At 40.9% G+C, this 26,021-nt stretch overlaps 1 protein-coding gene across 3 annotated transcripts in view; it reads right to left on the bottom strand.

Moving 5' to 3' along the window:
• Positions 1–1,092: 1,092 nt before the first annotated feature.
• ifngr1l (interferon gamma receptor 1-like) overlaps positions 1,093–26,021 on the bottom strand; it is a 50,831-nt gene continuing 25,902 nt past the window's right edge. The window contains exons 1-5 of one of the 3 annotated variants that reach the window (XR_006310963.1): positions 7,333–7,354; positions 5,114–5,243; positions 4,832–5,013; positions 3,466–3,629; positions 1,093–1,509 (exon numbers count right to left, since the gene is read on the bottom strand). Coding sequence is in view for 2 of the 3 variants with exons in the window: in XM_043685943.1 (XP_043541878.1) it covers positions 1,097–1,203; positions 1,353–1,509; positions 3,466–3,629; positions 4,832–5,013; positions 5,114–5,243 (740 nt within the window). In the remaining variant the exon portion in view is untranslated. Of the gene's footprint in view, positions 1,510–3,465; positions 3,630–4,831; positions 5,014–5,113; positions 5,244–7,332; positions 7,355–26,021 lie in introns of those variants that run through there. The other 2 variants (XM_043685948.1, XM_043685943.1) reach the window with 2 other exon arrangements.

Raw genomic sequence — 26,021 nt, 5'->3', positions numbered from 1 at the left:
ACAATTTATTATTTTATTCACTCAGCTAGACCAGCACTTACTGTCCTCATTGCCCAGAAGTTAAAAGTCAACCACATGCAGGCCAGGCCAGGCGAGGATGGCAGGTTTGCTTCCTGAAGAACGTTAATGAACCAGTAGAGATTTTATGGCAAGCAGCAGTGGTTACATTGAGACCACTAACACTTTAATTAAGGATTTATATTAAATTCAAATTTTCACAGTTGGGAGTTGGTGGGACTGAACTCATACTCTCAGAAGGTTAACGGGGGTGTTCTGGATTACTAGTCCAGTAATTACCACTATGCCAGCACTGCTCAGAGGCTAACTGCTAAATCAAGGATGGCACTTCATGGCTGAAAAGGTGGATCAGGCGGTTTAAATCCTTCATGCTTTTTGGTGCCAACAAAATGGATGTCCATCGACTTGTAAACTGTGAATACAGTATGTCACCAGTTGTATGTTCAGATTATAATCCAAGTAAAGGGAGTGCATCTGAGATGCAAAGATTCAACAAGCTCACTAAGAGCTTTATTAAGAGAAATTAATGTGGTCATTTATAATGAGATTTTAGATAATAGTTAGGGGTGTGGCAAATATTAGTTATCATGGGATCTGTAGGTTAACACAGATATAGGACTGATTTCCGCATGGGCCTTGGATCTTGACCTCAGGATTAAATGAAAAACCTGAACCTGTATTTAACAACTGCATGTCAAAGGCACACCTTTCTCAGAGGCAGTCTCTTAACTGGTCACTTCCATGCTCACTTTGTTATTAAGACATGTACAAGGTGCTGAGGCAGGTAACTTTTCACAAGAGACTTTCAACCTGGAAGTGCCTGTACATACATATACTTAGAGCTACAATCATCAGGTGTATAGTCTTGAGGCTCCTCAAAGCTGAGGTATAGACAACCAACCGGTGCAATGTTTGGACAACAGGAGCAAGCCTTCCTATCTCTCGGAGACAGAACTGCTGGTTTGGATGACATCCCACTCCTCTAACATTGAGGTTCTCTCTACAGAGTTGTGTTGTTCTACTGAAAACTAAATGTCAGTGCACTCTTAAAATCTGGATTCATGATCAACTTACTTGGTCACATGTCTCCATGATGCCGACGGCCCATCCAGGTCACTGTCTGCCCATGGCAGAAGCCAGCCTGATATTGCTCTCCCCTATTTTCGTAGAAGGATCCTTCTCTGTCTTCAAGCCCACTTTCACAGAGGAGGAAAAATTTAGCCATGGGCTTTATTTGATGTATTTGGCCATTTCCATTGACATTTGAATGGCAGTAATTTACAATGCAACCTGAGATATAATTCTCGCTATGTTCTACATTTCAACACACTTACCATGCAAACTTAAGAATTGGACTTGGAAACACTTTTGCGTTGACCATTCTGTTTTCATTTCCCATTGCATTGAATTCACTCGAGCAGACACACACGGAGTGAATTTTGGTTGTGTTATATTAAGCTTAAATTTTGATTTTCGAGTTGCACAATTTTTCTACAATAAAATAGGAAGATTATGACAATTTACTTTAATATCTGTATAATTTATAATATGTCTGAAATTAATTTGTCTTTTCATAGCTGTCACCAAAGAAACGTTGTGGTTTTTTCCAGTTTCAGTGTAAAATAGAAGCTGTCCAATATCTTGGACATGGGAGGACAACAACAAATGTTTTTTTTAACTTGACTCATGGTAAGCATTCTTGCTTTAATTCGAGGTTGTGGGATCAAGTCTCACTCTAGCATTTGTTATGCAATGATTGAATTTCAATACAAGTCATTAAGTGAAGGAACTTGAAATATCCTTAAGATTTAATGGATGGAATAGACACATACTATCTTTATTTATTTCATGCTGGAACTGTGGGCACTTGAAAAATAAAACAGAAACCTGGCAAAAGAGGTGTTTTTTTTTCGCAGTTTTGAGACAAATTAACAAAGTAAACTCATCAGTACATCTAGTGCCATATAATTAGTCTCATGGATAAAGTATGCAATCAGGGAGTTAAATTTTTGGTAGAGAGAGATTTCAGCGATGCACCTCCATGTGTTAAATTAGCTTTATTGAAAAAAGTTCCAACCAATTATGTCAATGCAAGGATAATAACTTGATGTGGATTAGAGGAAAGAAAGAATAGAAAAGGGGACAAAGAATAGGAAAGACAGCAAATAAAATCAGGAAATTACAAAAAGCAGATTAGAGGGTGAATGGATTACAATGGGTAAGATTATTAAATAAACAGAGCTGGAGAAAATATGTGAGGTAAAGTACAGTTCTGGTGCTGAAATTATATGATGCATTGAACAAGAACAGGACTTAGATTATGGCAGGGCTGTATGCAAGATAGCAGGTTGATCAGAGAAGTATTGCATTGGTCAAGTGTAGAGGTAGGAAAAACATAGATGAGATTTCAGCAGCAAAGATTGAAGCAGGGTCAGAGACAGTCAATTAAATGGAAGTTCAGGTTCTTCATGATGGTTCAAAAGGTTAGCACAGGGTCATTCAGTAAGGTTGTAGATAATATAATGCAGCTTCAGACAGTGGCCAGGAAGAGGAATGGTTTGGGAACAGATATTGTTAAAAACAATAAATTTTCTCTTCCCATATATATTTGGAGGATCTTTCTGATCACACAATATGTAATGATATTGAGACACCAGGGTGGGGCTTGGAGAAACAATAGACCCTAATGGAACATGAGCTACTCAAACGTGTTGTTAAGTTACAGTTAGAATCCTGGGCTGAGTTTTAGGCGAGTTACTTTATAACTTATACTCAAATCAGGAAAATGACAGAGAAGAGATTCAGTAAGATGGCAATATGGATGAATGGCATCATTTTACCCGGAGAGACTGGAAAAAAACAGAGAATCATAGAGATTTATAGCACAGAAAAAGGTCCTTCAGATAATCGCATTTGTGCCAATCAAAAACAAGCATCTGACTATTCTAATTCCATTCTCCAGCTCTTGGCCCATAGCCACGTATGCCTTGACATTATAAGTGCAAATCTAAATATTCCTTAAATGTCATAAATGTTAGGCAAGGAATTCCCGATTCCCACCACTCGCTGGGTGAAAAATATTTTTATCACATCTTCTGCCCCTTACTCGTGCCTCACTCATGCATATATTCTCATAGTTTCACCCAAGCTGTGGCTTTAATGAATATTTTCTGCACACTTCCTGTGACATAATTCATAAAGAAAACACAAAGTGGTTTTTCCAAATTCTGAAAAATTTCTAGAAATAGGGAAAATATTCCCATTATTACATTATTCTGTTAGCAACAGGAGGCAAATTTAAGTTCATGACCAAAAGAACTTAGCAACAAAATAAGGAACATAACTGACCAAAGGCCAATTGTCTGACATGGTCATTGAGGTTATGCTCACGTAAACTGTGCACATCAACATTCTGTTAATGACATTTCCTTTTTTAGTTGTACATACCAATTCATTGTGTCCTTCTTGCCAAACACAAATATCACACCGTAAGTCATGGTCTACTTTCCGGCCAGTTGCTGTAGTGAGTTTCGTAACAAAAGGGTATATACAACTCAAAACTACTTTGTGCCCATGAACTGAAATGTCTACTGTGGGCGCACCTATTGTGGCTGTTCAAAACATAGAAACATTATAAGTAATTAACTAGCATTTAGAATTCTGCTAAAGACATTATTCATAAAGGATAGCTATTATTCACAATAATTGAGTGGCATTGACATTTTTACAAAAGTGGGATTATTGTTTCAGTTAAATCAGTGGATGCAAACATGTCACACAGACAGAATATTACGATGAGCACTTTCTCTGCTTACACCAGTGATGTTCACATTCCATGATACAATTTTAAAAAAAAATGTCACATAAAGATGTGATCAGGGCTAATTCAAGCTAGGAAGGCCTAAGGAATTATTGCAGCATTTTCTTTCACTTACCTGATTCTCAAGAAGTTCAGCCAAAAGAAAATCTCTTATATTTATTTATTTTAGTTGAGCTAGTTGTGAAGCCCCTCAGATAAAAAGATGACACTTGCTCATGGCAAGAACATGTACACAGAGTCTTTTAACATGGGGAAGCTATTGAGTTGAAGCTACCTCATAATTCTGGCTGACCAGGAAATGTTCCCACTCTTATCAGCTAACATGGTGTATTGGAAAGATTTACAGTCTAATAATAGTGCCACGGCTAAGTCCTACTGTGAAACTTGAACCCAGAGGTAGGAACACCACCACTGCATCATAGGATCTCGCACAGTAGCCAGTCAGCTGCTGCCACTGCACTTCTGTGGTTGGGTTTCACATAATGAAGACTGCCCCAGTGGAAGCTAATGTTGTGGTACCAATGATGTAATTGTGCAATTACTTCTTTGCATTAACTAGACCTCCACCGATTTTTTAATGGAAACCTCATCATAATTTGTCATAAAATTGATACTGCCTGGGAATACAGAGGGTTGGAGCAGGTAGTTAGGTTTGGGAGTGAGTCAGGACAGAATATATTTTGATGCACAAGATATTACAATCCTATGGCATAAGCAGTATAGACTGGAGGATCTTTTGATGTATGCTATTGCAGAAGAAAATGAAATAAATGGTTACAGCGCAGAAAGAGATGATTCAGTCCATTGTGTCTGTGCAGGTTCCCTGCAAGAGCAACTCCACTAATTTCATGCCCCTACCTTTCTGTATATTTGACCATTTATTCCAAAGTTCTGTTTTCTTATTACATTTCCTAGAAATACAATCCATGTTCTTTACATTGATCGGTATAGCTGAGCCTTCTGAAGTTCTGTTGAAACATAAGATGCACTTACCATTCTGTTGAAAACTGAATCTTTCCGTGAGGACAAATTGTGACTCCTCAAATTTTGTGATTGCTTGGACTTTGGCATAATAGGAATTTGATGTACTAAGGTTCACACTAAAGGCTTCAGTGACGTCGCAGTGATATAAAGCAATGTTTGAACAGGGTGGGAACAGCTGCCATCGAGCAGTCCTACATGTAAAGGAGAAGTAAAGAAAGTCCTGTTCAGATTGACAAATTTCAAACTATTTGAAATAATTATAACACGTTAAATATTAAAATAAATACACACTGGTAATCCCTGAACTGGACAGTAAAGTTTGTTGCTTCAGATGTCTTATTTACATAAGTCCATGTTAGTACGGTCTTAAAATTGTGTGACTTCAAAGACAAGTTCACTGGACGAGAAGGTTTATGATAACCTGCAAAATAAACAATATTTAAATATAAGAATATGGACAGAATCCAGATACACAAATTCATAGAAACATCATCAGCATTACTGAAGTTTTATAAATCCACTGCCAAAGTGTCCATATTTTGTGGTTTTGTTTAAAGGAGAAAGATCTGGAACAGCAGTTTAGAAATTTGAGACTTCCTGTTACAGTTTCCTAGTCACAGTGCTTCTCAGATGGAAAAACACATTACGAGCTGACTGGTTTTGCTCTTCCCTACAATCAGGAAGTCATGGCGGATGTCAATGATTATGGGAATCACTGAATTAGAAGTCACAGACGTCCATTCCTGCGTGGGAGCTTGATGCCTGAGGTGGAAGATCCAGAGCATTATGGTCAAAAAAGCTGAGACATCTGAAACTTGACAGGGGAAGCAGACTTCTCCTGAACTTCCTCTCACAATTCTAGTTAAATTCTATGATTGATGGCAACATCCTGCATGGCTAATGTTACACATCAATGTGTCCGAAAGGATTCTACCCCTGTCTGCCGCTTGTTGGGATTCTCATAATGAGGCTTGGTTGGTGACCTGAATTTTTCATATGGACAAAAGGAAACCTCAATCTTCAGACACCAGGAAGAAACATCAAAATTTAAAAGAAAGCTATGTAGCACCTCGTGAAAAACTGTGTTAATTTAGAACAGGTTGATTGTTTGCAGTTTGGAATGCATTGTGATAAAATACAAAATAATAAAACTAAGGAAATGTTTTCTTCAGTTCTGTAATGTCATCAATCCAAAGTGTTAGCTGATTTATACTGTCATGCGGCACAGAATCAAACCCTTCAGCTCAACTCATGCAGGGCTGACCAGGTTTTCAAAACAGAAGCAGTCTCATTTGCCTGCATTAGATACATGTTTCTCTAAATGTTACCTATCCATCTACATGTACAAACGTCTGTTAAATATTGTAATTGTACCCACCTCTGCCAGCTATTTCCATATACTCATCACCATCTGTGCAATAAAGTTGCCCCTCAGGTCCCTTTTAAATCTTTCCCCTCTCACCTTAAACCTATGCCCTCCAGTTTTGGATTCTCCCACCTTGGGAAAAGGTCTTGGCTATTCACCTTACCTATGCCCCTCACAATTTTATAAGCCTCTATAAGGTCACCCCTCAGCTTCCTGTTTCAGGGAAAAACATCAACGTCTCCTTACAGCTCAGAGAAAGTGCAGAGCGAGAGAGATCAATGTTATCATTTGAGAGGTGTGTTCAAAAGTATTTTTACAGAGGGGGAGAAACTGTTCTTGAATCTGTTTGTATGTGCAGTGAAACTTTTATATCTTCTGTCCAATGGAAGAGTATGGAAGAAAGTATAACCAAGGTGAGAATGGCCTTTGATTATGTTGGTTTGTGATGAAGTTTAATATACATCATTTTGTTAATAATGATAATTAATGTTATACTCTATAGTTATACATTGCTAACATTTTCATTAGTGGTACAGTGAAAATGTCACTGGATTAGAAATCCAGAACCACAGCATGAAACTCTGGGGAATGTGGGTTGGAATCTCACGACAACTGTATTGAACAATGCCATTATCTGGAATATAAAAGGCAGTCAAGTTAATTAATGGTGACCATCATTGCTATCATCAGTAAATGGGAAAAAAAAACAGTCTTTAATGTCTTTTAGAGAGGATATCTACTTTCTTTACCTCGCAATGGTCTACATTTGGCTCTGAAAGCATGGCAATATAGTTAACTCTTAATTGACTTAACAAGCTATTTTGCTCAAAGGCAATTAGGACTATGCAATAAATGCTGGCCATGTCAATAATGCACACTTACCCTTGAAAGAACAAAGGAAAGAAAACACAGCAATAATGCTTGGAAGGGATAAGGGGGCTGCAGGATAAATGCATGTTAGAATTGATACTGGTTCAAGGGTATGGGCCTTCATTTGAAAGTGGGAGATTCGGAGCAGTAGTGTTAAAAGTTGACATTCTTCACACACTTTAATGTTTCTGCATTAGTTGTGCTGGCATCGCATATTAATATCTATATTTCATCAACATTTATAGTGGGAAGCACTAGCTAAACCGCGTTTTACCTGCTCAAATGGTTGTGATGACATACTTTGTTCTTCGTGAAGTAAATGCTACTTTGGTTTCCGCTGCTACATCCATCGTGCTCATTCGCCATAATAACAACATCAATGGTGTAACAAGAGTTTGCCCAGAGGCAATGCTAGATCAGTTTTTGAGAAACTGTGACTGAGAGCAAAAGGTCCAAATGACTTCAGGAACTCTGACCCTGAGGAAAACAAATTCATGCACGTGTAGGCAGAATGCCAATTTCTTTTTTTGTAAAAGTGTTTCTCTGCTTTATAAGTTTGTATTGTAAACTCTAGATTGATTATGTCAGGAAATCATCAGCAGAGCCTGGCAGCTGTTGTGCCTTGTAAATCTTCAGCATGTCAAATGCAATGAACTCACTGCTTACTGTAACACATGTAAGCCATAAGCCATGTAAAGACTCTGAAACAGTGGGGAAACTAAGAGAAGGTATCTTAAAGACATCATGTTGGAAATTACTCCTACTGGACTATCTTGCAAAGAACCGAAATCACACCTCATTTCGGCACTATAAATGCAATGTAAACACGGAGCAAGTTTACACTCTCAATGTTTTTGGTCCATTAACAAAGCTACAATTAACTTCTAATTAAAACTTTCTCAGGGATTAATCTGATCACACACCTTGACTCCAGAAGAACATGTGCCAATCGTCTAATGACACAATGACGGCAGGTCACACAAAGTCCCGAATAAAGTTCTCAGTGACTGTTGATGACATCACATAATACTCACTCATTTTAAAACAAGGTAGGTCAACATGAGCAAAGTCATTGATGGTCTATTAGTGGTTTGGAACATGGGACTGGATTTTATGGCACATGGTCAAGCATGTTTTCAGTCAGAGATATGTTAAATATAACTAGTGACTAGCCCAGTGCTTCCCCACCCAATGCTGACACACTCCTGATGGTATGGAAAGCTCCCATCATTTTTGGAAAGAAAATTAATAAGAAATTAAGCTGCATAACAAACCAAACAGACCAAATGGTTCACTGCCATGCTACAATATTCTTGGAATATGCAGGCAAGTGGGAATTGGTGGGCTTTTTTCTTAAATGCAGACCGATGAAAAGGTGGCTAAAAAAAGTTGCTGAGTCTTTTGGCATGCAAGTAGTCCTGTTCAGTAGCTTCACCAGGTTGACAACTGGCACATCTTTAGCTATGCCTGGTGTTGCTCCTAGCATGCCCACCTGTACCCTCCATTGAACCAGTGTTGATCCCCTGGCTTGATGGTAATGGCTGAGTGGGGGATATGCTGGGTTATGCGATTGCATATTATGCTGGAGTACAATGCAGCTGCTGTTGATGACCCACAGAATCTCATGAATGTCTAGCCTTGAGTTACTAGATCTGTCGGTCCCATTTAGCACAGTGATAGTGCCACACAACATGATGGAAGGTATTCTCAATGTGAAGATGGGAATTTGTCTCCACAAGGACTGTGCTGAGATCACTCATTTCTTCCAGGAGATTGGACAGTGCAGTATGTTCCATATGAGAGGAATTTCTCTCTCCCTGGTGTGGCAAGATTACCTGCCAGAAAAGTGAGGTGATATTGTAAGAATGAGAAAAAAATAGATTTCCAACATTGAGACAATTTTTTTCCTCAAGTGATGACTTGAATGATGACTTCAGATTCTTGCTCTTTTATGCCACATATCTTATTTCCAGGCATTTGCATCTCATTAATGCACCAACTGGACTTATGACGCATCATTTCAAACTCTTCTTTCCTCCACTGAGAATCTCAATGGGTCAACTTCCTACCATCTAAATCAGTGAGTGTAACTGCAGGCTGCAGCTCCCTGAATTCTTGTCCCAGCATCATACTCCTACTTCTGCAGAATGACATCCCTGTCTAGCCACCACCTTCTGCCACCCTTCAATACGCAACTCTATTTTAGCGAATCACCAGCTTTGTCGCATCACAATGTCTGGTCTCAGACCAATTCAGACTCTTCTCTAATTTACTTTTGAAGCTCAGCAGCGCCTAGGACATGCAAGTTTCTGTCATGTTGTTTTGCATCCAAGGCCATATACACATACATCACTATAGGATACATCTTATGGCTCTCAGCTTGCTTTCTTAGGACTTCATCACTTTTGCTTAGTTCTGGGCTGTCAGCCTCTGTCTATCATTGCTTTCTTAGTAAGGACTCATCGGCTTCAGCACTGACTTACAGGCTGCCAAATCCTGTATGAGTCTCATTGCTTTCTTAAAGCACGAGATCTTTAGTGTTCAGTTACCAGCTGCCATCCTCTGTGGCTTGTTTTGCCTTTGAGAACAGAGGGTGCTTGCTGCATTGGGGAGCACTGAACAGTCAGTCTACCAGTCACTTCAGGAATGAACTTATCATCGTGCGGCACAGCTATGTCAGCAGTTTATCTGTGCTTCAAGCAAGTGCAATATGAAAGTCAAACTGGTGCAGTCCTTAGTAGGGTGAAGGGTGATGACAGTTAGTCAGGGACACTTCCATAGTCAGTCACAGAATCTCAGAATCAGTATGGTGCAAAAGGAGGCCATTTGGCCATCTTGCCTGCACCGACTCTTCAAATGAGCATGATTATCTTTTGGCAATCTCCTGCTTTTGCACGATATCCCTGCACTTTATTAATATCCAAATAATCATCCAATGTCTTTTTGATTGTCTCCATTGGATCTGCCTCCATTACATTTCCAGGCAGTGTGTTCCATACCCTAACTACTCGCTGTGTGAAAAAGATTTTTTTTTACATCACCCTTGAATTTTTTGCACATCACTTTAAATCAGTACCCTATCATTCTTGTCCTTCAGGAACCACTTTGAAAAAGAAAAAAAAAGTCATAAGCAATTTTCCTGATCTGCTACGGCATCACCGTCACCAAATCTCCCACTTCTAACATTACTGGTCAGAGTTTAACTGGGCCAGTCACTTCAACGCTGTTTGCCATTCACTGCCCCAAAATTCACTTCCTTTAGCACCAACGTGGCTGCAATATGTATCATTCACGGAGCATACTGCATCTGCTCTTTGAGCTGGAAGCATCTAAGAAGTGTCCTCCATTCTCAGTTACTGGCCACAATTGAGTGATATAAGTGGTATCAAATATTTGAGGAACAGCAGGGAGAAAGCTCCCTAAAATAAGGGGCAATACCAGTGTTATGACCATTTTGTAGTGCAGTGCTTTTTCCAATGTCTCAGGCTCTTATGACCTCCCCTTGAGTGTTACAGGGCGGCTAACTCCATTGACTGGTGGCCTCTTCGTGTGGACATTTTGGAAGGCGCTGGTAGTGTTTGGAAGATGGCTGCTGCGCAGTGGTTTCAAAGACCCGCTAACTGAACTAATCCCATTCACAGCTGGAAATGTGACCCGCTGGTGGGAGTATATCAAGGACACATTCTGTCATGACCTATTTTCATGGCCCTCTGGGATCCCACACTGCCATTGCAGGGCCAGGAAAATTCAGCCCGCAATGATTTCTGTGTTCGGCACCAATGAGAAAGGCAAGAGCAATAAGATCAACAAACACCACAGTCTCCAAATAACACACCATTCTGCTTTGGACAGACATAACTGCACTGTCACCGTTATGGAGTCAATACCTGAATTTACTGCCTAACACCATGGTGTGCAATATGCTTGAAGCAAAGACACTCCATTTCCTCAGGCTTTGTGGGAACTGTCAATTAAATTTTTTTTGACAGCATTGGCCACATCCCTAGGAAAAAAATACTGAACCAGTGGTTCCACCTCCTCCTGTGGAAAATGGCGAATATGTATTACAAAAACCATCAGTGCTCCCATAGAACTGAAACAGAGAACTCCTTATCATGGATTACAGAAGTGAGATTAACTCAGGACTGCAAAATCCTGTTATACTGAGGACACTTCTGTTGTCAATGCAAAACATTCAAGTTTATGAGAAAAGTGCTAAACCTAACCAACTTTCAGTTCTTTAAATGATAACGCTTTAAACAACTTTAGAAAAGTGTGCATAGTCATTATTGTTGTACTTCATTCCATATGAAATACGAAGTCCTGAGCAATAACACTGCCCAACCTAGCTGACCCTCCATAACAGTCACATAAATCATTCCTTTGATGCCAATTTGTGAATGAAGGTTTAATTATTAGATGGCAATATCTATCTAAATATATTGAAGCAATTCTTATCATAGGTTAATACTGCATTATATAAAACCTGTGAATAGCCATCAAAATATAGAGTTAAAAGCATACAATTGTATTTGATTCATGAAATAAAGTGGAACATAGAAACACTACTTTGTGATGAATCCGTTTAGACTCAAATAAGGCCAAATGCATTTGGGAGTAGAGCGGAGGAGGAAAAGCAGAGGATCTTTGTTCATATGAATAAAGCCTATATAATTACTGTTGATTCACATGGGAAGAACATAATACAGGATGCTTCTGATGTACACATGGTAACTCAGTGGTTAGCACTGCTGCCTCACTGCACCAGGGTCCCAGGTTTGATTCCAGCCTCAGGCAACTGTCTGTGTGGAGTTTGCACATTCACCCTGTGTCTGCGAGGGCTTGTTCTGGTTTCCTCCCACAGTCTGAAGGTGTGCAGGCCAGGTGACTTGGCCATGCTAAATTGCCCACAGTGTTAGGTGCATTAGTCAGAGGGAAATGGGTCTGGGTGGGTAACTCTTTGTAGGTCTTCGGAGTGTGGACTGGTTGGGCTGAAGGGCCTGGGTCCACACTGTAGGGAATCGAATCTACACTTTGCCTCCGTCACCCACTCCTTCCATATTACAAGATACTTTCTCAAGTGCTGTGATATTGTTAAGCTGAAAATTGGCTGGAAAATGTAACTTTTATCAAACTTTGGGGCATTCATTCCAGATATGGGAGTCAACAAGAGGGTAATATGGAAGATATTCACACACCATTTGCTCAAATAATTACTTATCAGTCACTCATACTGTGTTGTGCTTACAGTTAGCTGAAAAATGATCAGAATTCTTTCCATTGGTAAAAATGCGTTAAAATGAAAGGAGGATGATTGTGTTTCCTTCATTAAAAGTAAACGATAGGACCCTGATGTGAAAGAAAATAGTTAAGAGATCAATTGTTCATATAGCTAGACTAAATAATCAAAATTTAATTATCACTAACCTTTGATATATCGCTTCTGCAGGCTTTAAGTAGCATCAGATTTAAGGAAATGCTTAAATGTTCTGGTACCTCTGCTTCAAAGTATTCAACAAGGATGGTCTATTGCATTACTAACTAAATACTAGTGACATTTCATCAACAATCGTGTTATGATAATTGCAAACGGGACACACACACACACACACACACACACACAAATACTTTCAGTAGGAGTGTACCTGGGATCAATCTGGTCAACCTATTTCATTCTCATTCACCTTGATATAGCACAAGTGGATGTTACAACACTAGCACAAGTGCAGCATTGCAAGGCAAGAGAATGATATGTCTTTTAAACCAATTTTACTTACAAATCTAGAATGCCATCCTAATAAGCATTCCCTGCAGTGTGTCAAAACAGATAGTTCATCTCTGAAAGAACCAATTTTTTAAAAACTGCAATATTTGAAATAATGAATTAAAATCAGAAATATTGGACAAGCAAGGGAATCCGAAAGAGAAAGGCATACTAAAATGTCAATGCTCATTGAGTCCTGATAACAGGCCCTATGCAAAACAATAACATATGTTTTTGCTTTCACATTCTCACAGACTGACTATTGTCTGTTTTTATTTAATGGAAATACCCATTCATATAGAACTGTTTGTTTAGGGCCACTGATATTGTCATAACTTGCCACCTAAAAATAAAGTAGGGCTTTCTGCAGGAGAGTGAATTCCTTCTATAAGTTTTGAAATCAAATAACAATCCTATCTTACAAAAACTCTTAATTAGCAAGAACAATTACTGGTATTACTTCTTGAAACAGAACAAATGGATTCCATTGCATACCCCAGCGTGACCATATGAAATAGATACAGTAGTAAGGCATTTGAACCTTCAAACCTGCTCCACAATTCAATAGGTCACACCAGATCTGTTTGTGTTTCAAATTCCACATTGATCTCTATCTGCAATAACCTTTGATTTCCTTGTTTAATAAGATAGTATTTGGATTGAAATATAGTCATGCAGAAACTATCTGAGTTGACACACTCTCGCATGAGGCTCACACCCTGTAGATTGGCATCTTAAGCTTCACTTCAATAAAGTCATTGTGTTCAACAAGCTGCACTATTGTACACTCAAAAGGTGGTGTCAGAAGAGGCACTGCGGTGCATGCCCAGAGCTGAACTAAAATGCACAACTGCAATCTGTGAACTGCCACTTTAAAAAGAAGAAAGTGTCAAGGTTGTGAATCTACAGCCAGAGCAGATTCATGGCAGAAGAGAGCAGGTCTTGCAGTATACTGACACATGCTGGAGGCTGGGACAATCACAGGGCAGGATGCAAATACTGCAGAACCATCATGCAAAAGAAGGTGGCAAAAGAAGAAGCACAACCAGTCCACAGGAAAACCAGTGTTTACTGCAAGTAATTTTGCCCACAAGTCTAAGACCAAAAAGAGCCACAACAAGCAGCATAGATGCCATCAAGAGAGTTACTGCCTGAAGATTCTGATGAATCACTGTATATCATACAACAAGTTGGTTCAGTCAAGCCGATAGGGGAGCAGGGGTTTTCTACTTTGGAATAAGGATTGCAGAAGGAGCATATCACATCAATATCAAACATTATCATGAAGCCATCAACTCAGCAAAGGCACTGATTATAACAGACAAGCACCTTGCTCAAATCAAGCAAACTATCCAACAAGATGCAAATCTTCAACCATTGCAAGAAATAGTAACAAAAAGAAGGCCAGACAGCATGAGGATGCATCTGCTACTATAAGACCTTATTGGATATAGAGACATGAGTTGACAACCCAAGATGGCATTTTGTTTAAAGGAAATAAATATCTCAAAGAAATTGTGAGGAGAGATAATAAAGTACATCCATGCAAACGACCAGGGAACTGAATCAAGTCTGAGGAAGGCAAGAGATGTGTTCTACTGATGGAACATGAGCAATGAAATCAAGAAGTGGCGTTTTTGTCATGAGTACCAAGATAAGCAAGTTCGAGAGCACTGATGGCATATAACATCCCAAATAGTCCAGGTGAAACTGGAAGGACATCTCTTCATACTTGCAGGAACTGATTTTTATGTCCCTGGAGACTACTCTGAGTACTAAGAGGTGGTTCAGTTGACTTCAATGACTAGCACTGAGATTTTTGAATGTCTTAAAGTACACTTCAGTCACTGGCATTCCCGACATTGCCATGAATGACACTGGGTCTGCTGTTAACAAGTGAAGAATTGAGTTGCTCCATTAACATCTGAGAATTTCAATGCAACACATTATCTCCACACGAACCCCAAATGGAAAGGCTGAGGTAGCCGGGAAGATCACCAAAGGAATCATAAAGATTTTGAGGTAATCCTCGAGAGGAGACACGTAAAGTCTTTTCCCTGGGGTCGGGGAGTTCAGAACTAGAGGGCATAGGTTTAGGGTGAGAGGGGAAAGATAGAAAATAGACCTAAGGGGCAACTTTTTCACGCAGAGGGTGGTACGTGTATGGAATGAGCTGCCAGGGGATGTGGTGGAGGCTGGTACAATTGCAGCATTTAAGAGGCATATGGATGGGTATATGAATAGGAAGGGATATGGGCCGGGTGCTGGCAGGTGGGACTAGATTGGGTTGGGATATCTGGTAGGCGTGGCTGGGTTGGACCAAAGGGTCTGTTTCCATGCTGTATATCTCTATGACTCTATGACTCTATATCTACTGAAAGCACGGACAGTAGGCCAGTATAAAGACTGACATTGTTCTACACACAAGCTCCTCTCCCAATGGCAAAAAAGTTATTGAAGCCAAAAGTAGTAACAAGGCAGTGAAAAAGTCAAGCCTGAAATGGCAGAAAGTTAATTTTCATTTCAGCAGACTGCTAACCACTGCCAGAGTTGGAAAGCCAGTCAGTGTGCATTCAACAATCTCCACAAAGCCAGACCAAGTAGCAATGTGGGACCTGCAGCTGTCAACTCAATGCAATGCAGTGAAAGTGAATGATCAGATAAAACCATCACAACCACAGCCACACACACCCAACTGGAGAAGCAGTTCCTCATCTAGAGGTGGCTTATCGTACCACCTACACAGAACACACATCAACCATTGGACACAAAGATCCAGAGCAATCGAACAACAGAAATAGCGTAACAACAGCAGCTACCACAACAGCAACAAATGACTTGAAACCAAATGCCAGTCACAACAACACAAACTTGAACCCTTAAGAAACCAGGAGAAAGTGAGGTCTGCAGATGCTGGGGATCAGAGGCAAGAGTGTGGTGCTGGAAAAGCACAGCCTGTCAGGCAGCATCCGAGGAGCAGGAGAATAAGCCCTTCATCATTACTTAAGAAACCAACATGATTTAAAGAATATATGTGCAATGCATTCACAAAGACTGATAGAATTAAATAGCTAAGGCATGAGAAGAGTAATTATATATAGTTGGTAATGGGTAACTAAAATTGTACATGAACATTTAAGAATCCCTACAGTATAAAAAGAGGCCATTCAGTTCATTGAGTCTGAGCCAACCCTCTGAATAGCATCTCATCCAGATCCAGACCTCTACTTTTTCCTGTAACTCTGCTTTTAGCATGGCCAATCCATCTAAGCTTTACATCCCTGGACATCAAGGGGCAATTCAGCATGGCCAATCCACCTAACTTAATCTTTGGACTGTGGGAGGAAACCACAGCACCCAGTAGAAACCCATGCAGATACAGGGAGAATGTGCAAACTCCATCCAGTTACCGAAGGCTGGAACCAAATCCAGGTCCCTGGTTCTGTGAGGTAGCAGAGCCATCATGAAGCCATTTCTCTAAATAAGAAGCCAATATGTCAATATGCTGCGCATACTATTCAGTGTTTTAGCAATGGTATTTTAAAAGTTGTCTATTTGTAATTAATATTCAGAACATCTGAAACGTTTTCATTCCCAGAAGATACTGAGATGTTTAAAGAAAATAGTGGTTTCATTTTTAGGTTACAAGTTCAAATGTTATAAATCTGAAATAACAAACTTGACATTGCACTAACCTCTGAATTCTAACCAAACTAGAGGTGGGATGAAAACTGGGCAACCAATCATTTTGTTGAAGTCAAATACAAAGACTGCATTCCTTCATCTTTCTCATGTTCCTCCAGGAGTATGACAGATAAAGGATGCACAAAGGGATGGATCCATGAGGCATGTGACTTTATAGCACTGCATTGAAGGCAGCAGGACCCACTGGTCCATTGGTAAACACAATCTCATTTCAATAACCTCCCCACACACATTCCTCAACACCAACTCTCTTAAGCTCACAGACCTCTCCCATTTTTCTCAGTTTTCCAACTCACTCTATTATCTCTGCACCCCCTCCATTTCTCTTCATGATCTCTGACTATGCTCTGATCTCTTCCTAACTGTCTGATAGCCAGACAGTGCAGGATAGAACACTGGAGCACCATCTTTCTAGATATTTTATGATCAACGTGGTCAGCAATGTTATTATACACTGGAGTGGTGGGACTTATACCCAGTCCTTTGCACTTCCAAAATAACAATATTTTTTCAACCTTCTCTCATATATATTAAGATGTATACAAGAGCACAGCTGACTCCCCAATTAATACCTACAATCTGAAATACAATAAACACCTAGTTAATGTCAAATGTATATTGATGCTCCCAAAAACTTCATGTAACCCTAGTTCCCTGTTAATTCATGATTTACTCAATCACTGATCTATACCTCCAAAATCCACAAAGTTTCCTGTTCCTGGGCTGCTGACCAGTTTGGTACGATCCCAAAGGTGCATTGCAAACTGATGGTTAGCAAGCCTGTTAGAAAAACTAGAGTCAGTGGGTATTTGGGGACAAACTCTTCATTTGACACCATTCAAGACAAAGCAGCCTGTTATTCAGGCTTGCAGTCAGATATGAACAAATACCAAGCATTTAAAACTTTATGATGTACAAGAAATCCCATTTTGAGGGTGTGCTCCAATTAAATAGTGAGAAATCTATGGCCATCAACTTCATTCCCTAGCTGCTGTGTTTTTTACACACTTGTGGGATGTTGGCATTGCTGCTAGCTGATCAGCATTTATTGCCTGTCCCTAGTTGCCCCTGAGAAGGTGTGGTGAGCTGCCTTCTTGAACTGCTGCAATCTTTGTGCTGTAGGTTGACTCACAATGTCATTAGGGAGAGAATTCCAGGATTTTGAAGAAGTGACACTGAATTTCTATGTCAAGATGGTGGGAACTTGTATCTGCAGCTCTTGTTCTTTAGTGGTCATGATTTTTCAGGATGCTGCCTAAGGATCTTTGGTGAATTTCTGCAGTGCATTTTGTAGATAGTACACACTGCTGCTACTGAGCCTCAGCGGTGATGGGAGTGGATGCTTGTGGATGTAGTCCCAATCAAGCAGGCTGCTTTGTCTTGGATGGTGTCAAATGAAGAGTTTGTCCCCAAATACCCACTGACTCTAGTTTTTCTAACTGCGAACCATTGACAACACTTTCTGACTTCTCCCTCACTCCACATGAAATACGTGTTTTGCATTTTTCACCAAACATGGCTGTGCCTATGAACATGATTCTAATGAGGATTTATGACATAATGCCAACCATGAAGATTGGAAAAATAGACCCCCCCCAAGACATTATGAGCACTTAACCTCAAAATATCATCATTTTAAACTATGCCTTCCTTCATGTATTTAGAAAGGCAAGGACTGATTCGGAATAGTCAACATGTGTGGGAAATCATGTCTCACAAATTTGATTGAGTTTTTTGAAGAAGTAACAAAGAGGATTCATGAGGGCAGAGCAGTAGATGTGATCTATATGGACTTAAGTAAGGCGATCGAAAAGGTTCCCTATGGGAGACTGATTAGCAAAGTTAGATCTCATGGAATACAGGGAGAACGAGCCGTTTGGATACAGAACTGGCTCAAAGGTAGAAGACAGAGGTGGTGATGGAGGGTTGTTTTTCAGACTGGAGGCCTGTGACAAGTGGAGTGCCACAAGTATCAGTGCTGGGCCCTCTACCTTTTGTCATTTACATAAATGATTTGGATGCGAGCATAAGAGGTACAGTTAGTAAGTTTGCAGATGACACCAAAATTGGAGGTGTAGTGGACAGCGAAGAAGGTTACCTCAGATTACAACAGGATCTTGACCAGATGGGCCAATGGGCACAGAAGTGGCAGATGGAATTTAATTTAGATAAATGCGAGGTGCTGCATTATGGGAAAGCAAATGTTAGCAGGACTTATACACTTAATTGTAAGGTCCTGGGGAGTGTTGCTGAACAAAGAGACCTTGGAGTGCAGGTTCATAGTGCCTTGAAAGTGGAGTCGCAGGTAGATAGGACAGTGAGGAAGGCTTTTGGTATGCTTTCCTTTATTGGTCAGAGTATTGAGTACAGGAGTCGGGAGGTCATGTTGCGGCTGTACAGGACATTGGTTAGACCACTGTTGGAATATTGCATGCAATTCTGTCTCCTTCCTATCGGAAAGATGTTGTAAAACTTGAAAGGGTTCAGAAAAGATTTACAAGGATGTTGCCAGGGTTGGAGGATTTGAGCTATAGAGAGAGGCTGAACAGGCTAGGACTGTTTTCCCTGGAGCGTCGGAGGCTGAGGGGTGACCTTATAGAGGGGCATTGATAGGGGAAATAGGCAAAGTCTTTTCCTTGGGGTCGGGGAGTCCAGAACTAGAGGGCATAGGTTTAGGGTGAGAGGGGCAAGATATAAAAGAGACTTAAGGGGCAACTTTTTCACGCAGAGGGTGGTATGTGTATGGAATGAGCTGCCAGAGGAAGTGGTGGAGGCTGGTACAATTGCAACATTTAAGATGCATTTGGATGGGTATATGAGTAGGAAGGGTTTGGAGGGATATGAGCCAGGTGCTGGCAGGTGGGACTAGATTGGGTTGGGATATTTGGTTGACATGGACGGGTTGGACTGAAGGGTCTGTTTCCATGCTGAATTTTCTATGACTCTATGAGGTTCCACTACATGCACTTCTGAAAGCTCTAGCCCAAATAACTTAGCCAACAATTTCCACTTGATGCCGTCCCTGCTGCCATCCAGACAGATGACCTTGGCCACTGTGGATCTTTGTGCTTGATGGAGCATGTGGACCACCTAGGCTCCAGCAGATTAGCAATACTGAGGTCATGTCTTGTGAGAGTGGCAGTGGCACAGTGCTGCCCTCTTTTAGGATGACAGCATTTGTGTTCTCACCAATGCCAATCCTCCAACTACCTTGCTGTCTTTTCAATCAGCCAAGCTGGCACCAAGAGGTGCAGCCTAATGCTTCTCCTCAAATTCCGGAGGTCACCCTCCAAGACCATTTGTATTGTCCTGCAGTGAAATTCATTCCAATGGCCATGCTGCAGCTCTGGGATAACATTGAATATGAGCCCGTGATTATGCAGGGGCATCCGAAAGACAGGGTCTGTGAGGATGTACAAACATGATTAGTTTTGTTAACTTTTTGCATTACTGATGATGTATAGCAGGATAAAATTATTGTGTGAAGGTATTTGCTTTTGGCCTTTACTGGTTTTGACTAAAGGGACTTGGTAATGGGAAGTCTGAAATGGCTGTACCATCAGAGGATAATAAGTTCATATTGATGGTGAAAAATTCTTTTTAACCAAAGCAATGTTTCACAATGCAATCTCACTTACTCTGTACAGTTGCATGTGGTCTCTTTTCTGCATCCCTCTCTTACTCTCCATGTTCTGGATCTCAGAGAGATTCCCTCTGAGTGACAACAGTCACCAAATCTCCACCTCCATAGACCAATGAGTGTCTCCAAGGTTCTTCTTGAATAGCCTTTGACCTGGCCTTGTGGCTTCAAGCCAGTGGAGGATGGTCAGGAGGCCTGTATGGAAGGATGCTCCTTGTATTCCTGCTATCTGCTTTGACATCCTTAAGGAGTTAAAGAATACTGACTGTCACAGGATAAAAGCATTGTGAGCACTACTAGGGTAATGGGCATTCACTAACATCACTTTCTTAATGTGGTCACACATCAACCACACATGAAGAGAGAGGTAACCACTGTGGTTGCGCTTATTGTATTTCTCCTCATTGACTTTGGCAACCTTCAGTGCATGAGTGCAAATGATAAGTCTGAAGCTTTTGCAAAAATCTTCAGCCACACACAAGTGCTGAGCAACAATCATCTCCAAGGAGAGAGAATCTAACCATTGCCTTTGACATTCAATGGCAGCATCTATCAACATTCAGGATGTTCCCACTGTCCAAACTCCAAATGAGATTAGCCACATAAATACTGTGGCTGCAAGAGTAAATCAGAGTTTAGGAATTCTGTCGTGCATAACTCATTTCCTGATTCTTCTGTCCACATTCCAGAAGGCACATGTCATGCATGTGAAATAATTCTTTTTACTTCCCTGGTTCAGTGACTATAAACAATCTAGCAACACTTAAGAAGCTCAACATCATCCAAGATAAAGCAATCCAGCTGATTGGCACCCATCCACCACCCTTCATCATTAGTGTACAACGGCACGTTACTCACGGAGGCTTCTTCAGTAGCATCTTCCAAATTCATGGACTATGCCACCTCAAATGACAAGGACAATACATGCAGAGAAATATCCCAACCACTTATAAAATTTTCGCTCCAAACAACATTCTGAATTGGAATTATATCACCGTTCCTTCACTGTCACTGGATCAAAATTCCTTCCCCAAAGAAAGGTGATGACCCGTGTTATTGGATTAATAATCCAAGGATCTAAGTAAGGGTCTGGGAACCTAGGTACAATCCCACTGTGGTAGAATTTTAACTGAATAAAAATCTACAATTAAAAAGTCAAATGATGACCATGAAACTATTGTCAATTGTTGGAAAAGCCCATCATGTTCACTAATGTCCTTCAGAGAGGAAATCTTAGTCCGTACCTGGTGTGGCTTACATGTGACTCCAGGTCCACTGCAATGTGGTTGACTCTTAACTGCCCCCTAAAATGGTTTGGCAAGCTACTTAGTTGCATCAATCACTAGAAAGTCTCAAATAAAGCATGAATTCGAATCACCGTCTGGCAGTAACTAAGGCACCAGAAACAATAACTGCAAACACAGTCCTGTTGACCCTGCAAAGTCCTCCTTTCTAATATCTGGAGGGCTAGTGTCAAATCTGGGAGCGTTGTCTCACAGACTAGTCAAACAATAGCCTGACATTGTCGGCCTATCACCCTCACCTTGACCTCCTTCCACCTATCGCATTTCCAACGCCCCTCCCCCAAGTCCCTCCTCCCTACCTTTTATCTTAACCTGCTGGACACACTTTCCTCATTCCTGAGGAAGGGCTTATGCCCGAAACATCGATTCTCCTGTTCCTTGGATGCTGCCTGACCTGCTGCACTTTTCCAGCAACACATTTTCAGCCCTGTAGAAAAAAGGCAAGACAAATCCAACTCTGGCAATTACCACCATCAATCTACTCTCCATCATCAGTAAGGTGATGGAAGGTGTCATCAGCGGTGCTATCAAGCAGCACCTTCTCAGCAATAACCTGCTCAGTGGCACCAGTTTGGGTTCCGCCAGGGCTACTCAGCTCCTGACCTCATTACAATCTTGGTTTAAACATGGACAAAAGAGCTGAATTCCAGAGGTGAGGTGAGAGTGACAGCCTTTGACATCAGTGCTGCATTCAACCAAGATTTGGAAGAGCCATTGCTGGATTGGGGTGTACAAAGTTAAAAATCACACAACACCAGGTTATAGTCCAACAGTTGGACTATAACCTGGTGTTGTGTGTTTTGCAGCATTCAACCAAGTGTGGCATCAAGGAATCCTAGCTAAACTGGAATCAATCGGAAACAGGGACATATTCTCTGTTGGTTGGAGTGAGACCTGGCACATACAAGGATGGTTGTGGCTGTTGGAGGTCAGTCATCTCAGCTCCAAAACATTTCTGCAGGAATTTCTCAGAGTAATGTCCCAGGCCCAACTACCTTCAGCTGCTTCATCAATGAAATGGGTTTGCTGATGATTGCACAATGGTCAGTGCCATTTGTAATTCCTCAAACACTGAAGTAGTTCAGTTTCAAATGCAACAAGATCTCGGCTGACCTGTAACAAGTAACATTTGTGTCATATAATTGCCAGGCAATAACCATTGTCAATAAGAAAAAATCTAACCATTGCCCTTGACAATCAATGGTATTACCATTATCAAATCCTCTACTATCAAAGAATCCTGGGATTACCATTAACCAGAAACTGTCCTAGACTAGCCATATAAATTCAGTGATACAAGAACAAGTCAGAGGCTAGGAATCTTATAGCAGGTAACTCATTTCCTAACTCCCCAAAACCTATCCACCATCTACAAGGTTTGAATCAGGAATGTGATGGAATATTCCCCACCTGCTTAACAACACTCAAGAACAAAACAGCCTGTTTGATTATCACTACATTCACAAATAATCAGTCCTCCATGCACAGTAGCATCAGTGTGTACTGTCTACAATGTGCACTGAGGAAATTCACCAAGGCTTCTTCTAAACTCTCAACCACTTTCACGTAGGACAAGGGTAGCAAGTACAAGGGAATACCACAACCTACAAGTTCCCTCCAAGCCGCTCGCCATATATCTCTATTTAATCCCTGTCACTGGGTCAAAATCCTGAAACTCCCTTCCGAATGATGTTGTGGGTTTACTTACACTGAATGGACTGTGGCAGTTCAACAACTCAGCTCACCACCACCTTCTCAAAGTTGCTTAGAGATTGACAAAAAAATGCTGGAGGAGAAAGTGAGGTCTGCAGATGCTGGAGATCAAAGTTGAAACTTTATTGCTGGAACAGCACAGCAGGTCAGGCAGCATCCAGGGAACAGGAGATTCGACGTTTCGGGCACAGGCCCTTCTTCAGGAATCAGGAATGTGATGGAATATTCCCCACCTGCTTAACAACACTCAAGAACAAAACAGCCTGTTTGATTATCACTACATTCACAAATAATCAGTCCTCCATGCACAGTAGCATCAGTGTGTACTGTCTACAATGTGCACTGAGGAAATTCACCAAGGCTTCACCACCTTCAGGCCCTGAAGAAGGGCCTGTGCCCGAAACGTCGAATCTCCTGTTCCCTGGATGCTGCCTGACCTGCTGTGCTGTTCCAGCAATAAAGTTTCAACAAAAAAAATGCTGGCCCAATCAAACACCCAGACATGCTGTAAACTGATATATTTTCAAAAACTGAGGTCATCATTGCTCTGGTTTGTGAATCCAGATCATTGTAACAGAGGATGACACAATTTTGTCACCATTTCCTTTGTGATGGACACCTTCTGGTGAACTGCTTCTGGCTCATTCCAATATGGGGATGATGTTTCCTGAAGATTCTCTCATTGTAAGCCCTTTTAACGAGATAACTTCTGTTCCCTCCTTGCAGTTTAATCCTCAACATGTCCTTCCCATGCTTAAATGACACACAGAGTGGAAAAGCACAGCAGGTCAGGCAGCATCTGAGGAGCGGGAAAATCGACGTTTCGGGCAAAAGCCCTTCAAGGGGAGGCTCCATTCTTGATGAAGGGCTTTTGCCTGAAACATTGATTTTCCTGCTCCTCTGGTGCTGCCTGACCTGTTGTGCTTTTCCACTCTAATCTTAAATGACACTGTACCTATTGCCTCCATAATTATTTTATGATTATAGTGAAAGTAGATTATCAATAATCAACTTTCAAAATTTGACTTGAATACCTGAAGCTTTCATGGACTCAGGACCCTCCTGACTGAAAGTCAGTGCTGTGATCAGCTGACAAAGCCCAGGAATCTCAGATGGTATATACAAAATTAGCTGCATGAAATTACTATTTTATCCAAGAGGCATCAAGTTCTTCACAACCTTTGTTTTTTCACATTTGGATGATAAAATTCACATATTGTCAGATACAAGGTCAATGTCTTTAGAACTGGAATATATCAATGAATCATACTTTGGTGACTTGCTTTTGAGTAGCATCAAGAGAGAACAAAAACAGCAAGGATATGAACACTTCAATTCTCACTTTCAACCTCAAATACCAGTGCGTGGTGAAGAAGCAACTTGGAACAACAACTGCTCACAGAGAACTCAAGATACGTAAATTTCAGGACTTTTGAAGAAGCAAGGTAATAGTTAAAAGGTCAGGACTCAAGTTGAAAATACAACACTTCAAGGGCTCTACACATGTTATACAGCAACTATGATTAGATTTGATTCCCTACAGTGTGGAAACAGGCCCTTCAGCCCAACAAGTCCACACTGACCTTCCGAAGAGCAACCCACCCAGACTCATTTGCCCCTGACTAACACTATGGGCAATTTAGCATAGCCAATTCACCTAACCTGCACATCTTTGGACTGTGGGAGGAAACCGGAGCACCCGGAGGAAACCCACACAGACACGGGGAGAATGTGCAAACTCCACACAGACAGTTGCGCAAGATGGGAATTGAACCCAGGTCCCTGGTGCTGTCAGGCTGCAGTGCTAAGCACTGAGCTACCGTGCTGCCCCAGTGGCAAAGTCAAACAGAGAAAAACTATCTTAAACTTCCTGCCTTTGTAGATACATCAATCTTATTACTTATATTTATGCCTGTGTTTGATGTCACATTTTGATTATTTTTGGAGGTACAGGTACACTATTCTTTATCCGAAGTTTTGAAATTCGAAAAGCTCCGAATCCGAAACTTTTTTCCGTGGAGTGTGGAGTGTCATTTTGGTGTGCGAACAGGTGATCTAACGCCACACCCATTCGAAACACGTCACTCAGGTGTGATGTGGTTGCGTGGCCTAGCACTGGCAGGCCTCAATTGTGTCTCAGTGCTCGTACTATTCACACGTGCGTCTGCTGTTAAATAATTTTTATAAATTTCACTGTGAAAATATCATTTATTTGAAAAGTTCTGAATTCTGAAAAACAATTTGGCCCAAGGATTTCAGATAAAATTGTGTACCTGAGTAGCTAATAAATCTCCTCTTCCCTTCACTCAAGTAAATGTTAAAATTGGCTTTTTCAATTTGATCTAGTTAACGAGATTTAATTGAAGTGGGATAGCCATGTGCTAAAGAAGAATTAGAAATATTTGCAATGACTGCTTGAGAGCAGGTTAAAAAGGCAGCACCCAATAACCCTTCCTCACGTGGTCACAAACAAGTTGCTGTTATGCAATTCTCTCAGCTTTTCTGTTTAGCAAAAATCTTTACGTTCGTCCAGATCATCCGCCAAATCTTCCTGTGTGCAAATAAGTTGAAAGTACTTCAGCTGTAACTTATGGAAAAAGTGAGGACTGCAGATGACGGAGATCAAAGTCAAGAGTGTGTTGCATCAGAGGAGTAGGGGAATCAACGTTTCGGGCATAAGCCCTTCATCAGGAATGAGGCTTGTGGGCCAAGGCTGAGAGATAAATGGGAGGGGGTGGGAGGAAGGTAGCTGAGAAAGTGATAGATGGATGAAGATGAGGGAGAAGATGATAGGTCAGAGGGGGGAGTGATGGACAGGTCCAGAGGGTTGTGCCAAG

Source organism: Chiloscyllium plagiosum, chromosome 3 (assembly GCF_004010195.1).
Source record: "Chiloscyllium plagiosum isolate BGI_BamShark_2017 chromosome 3, ASM401019v2, whole genome shotgun sequence".
Taxonomy (NCBI): domain Eukaryota; kingdom Metazoa; phylum Chordata; class Chondrichthyes; order Orectolobiformes; family Hemiscylliidae; genus Chiloscyllium; species Chiloscyllium plagiosum.
The sequence above is the reverse complement of the archived record's forward strand: the minus strand, read 5'-3'. Positions and strand labels throughout refer to the sequence as shown.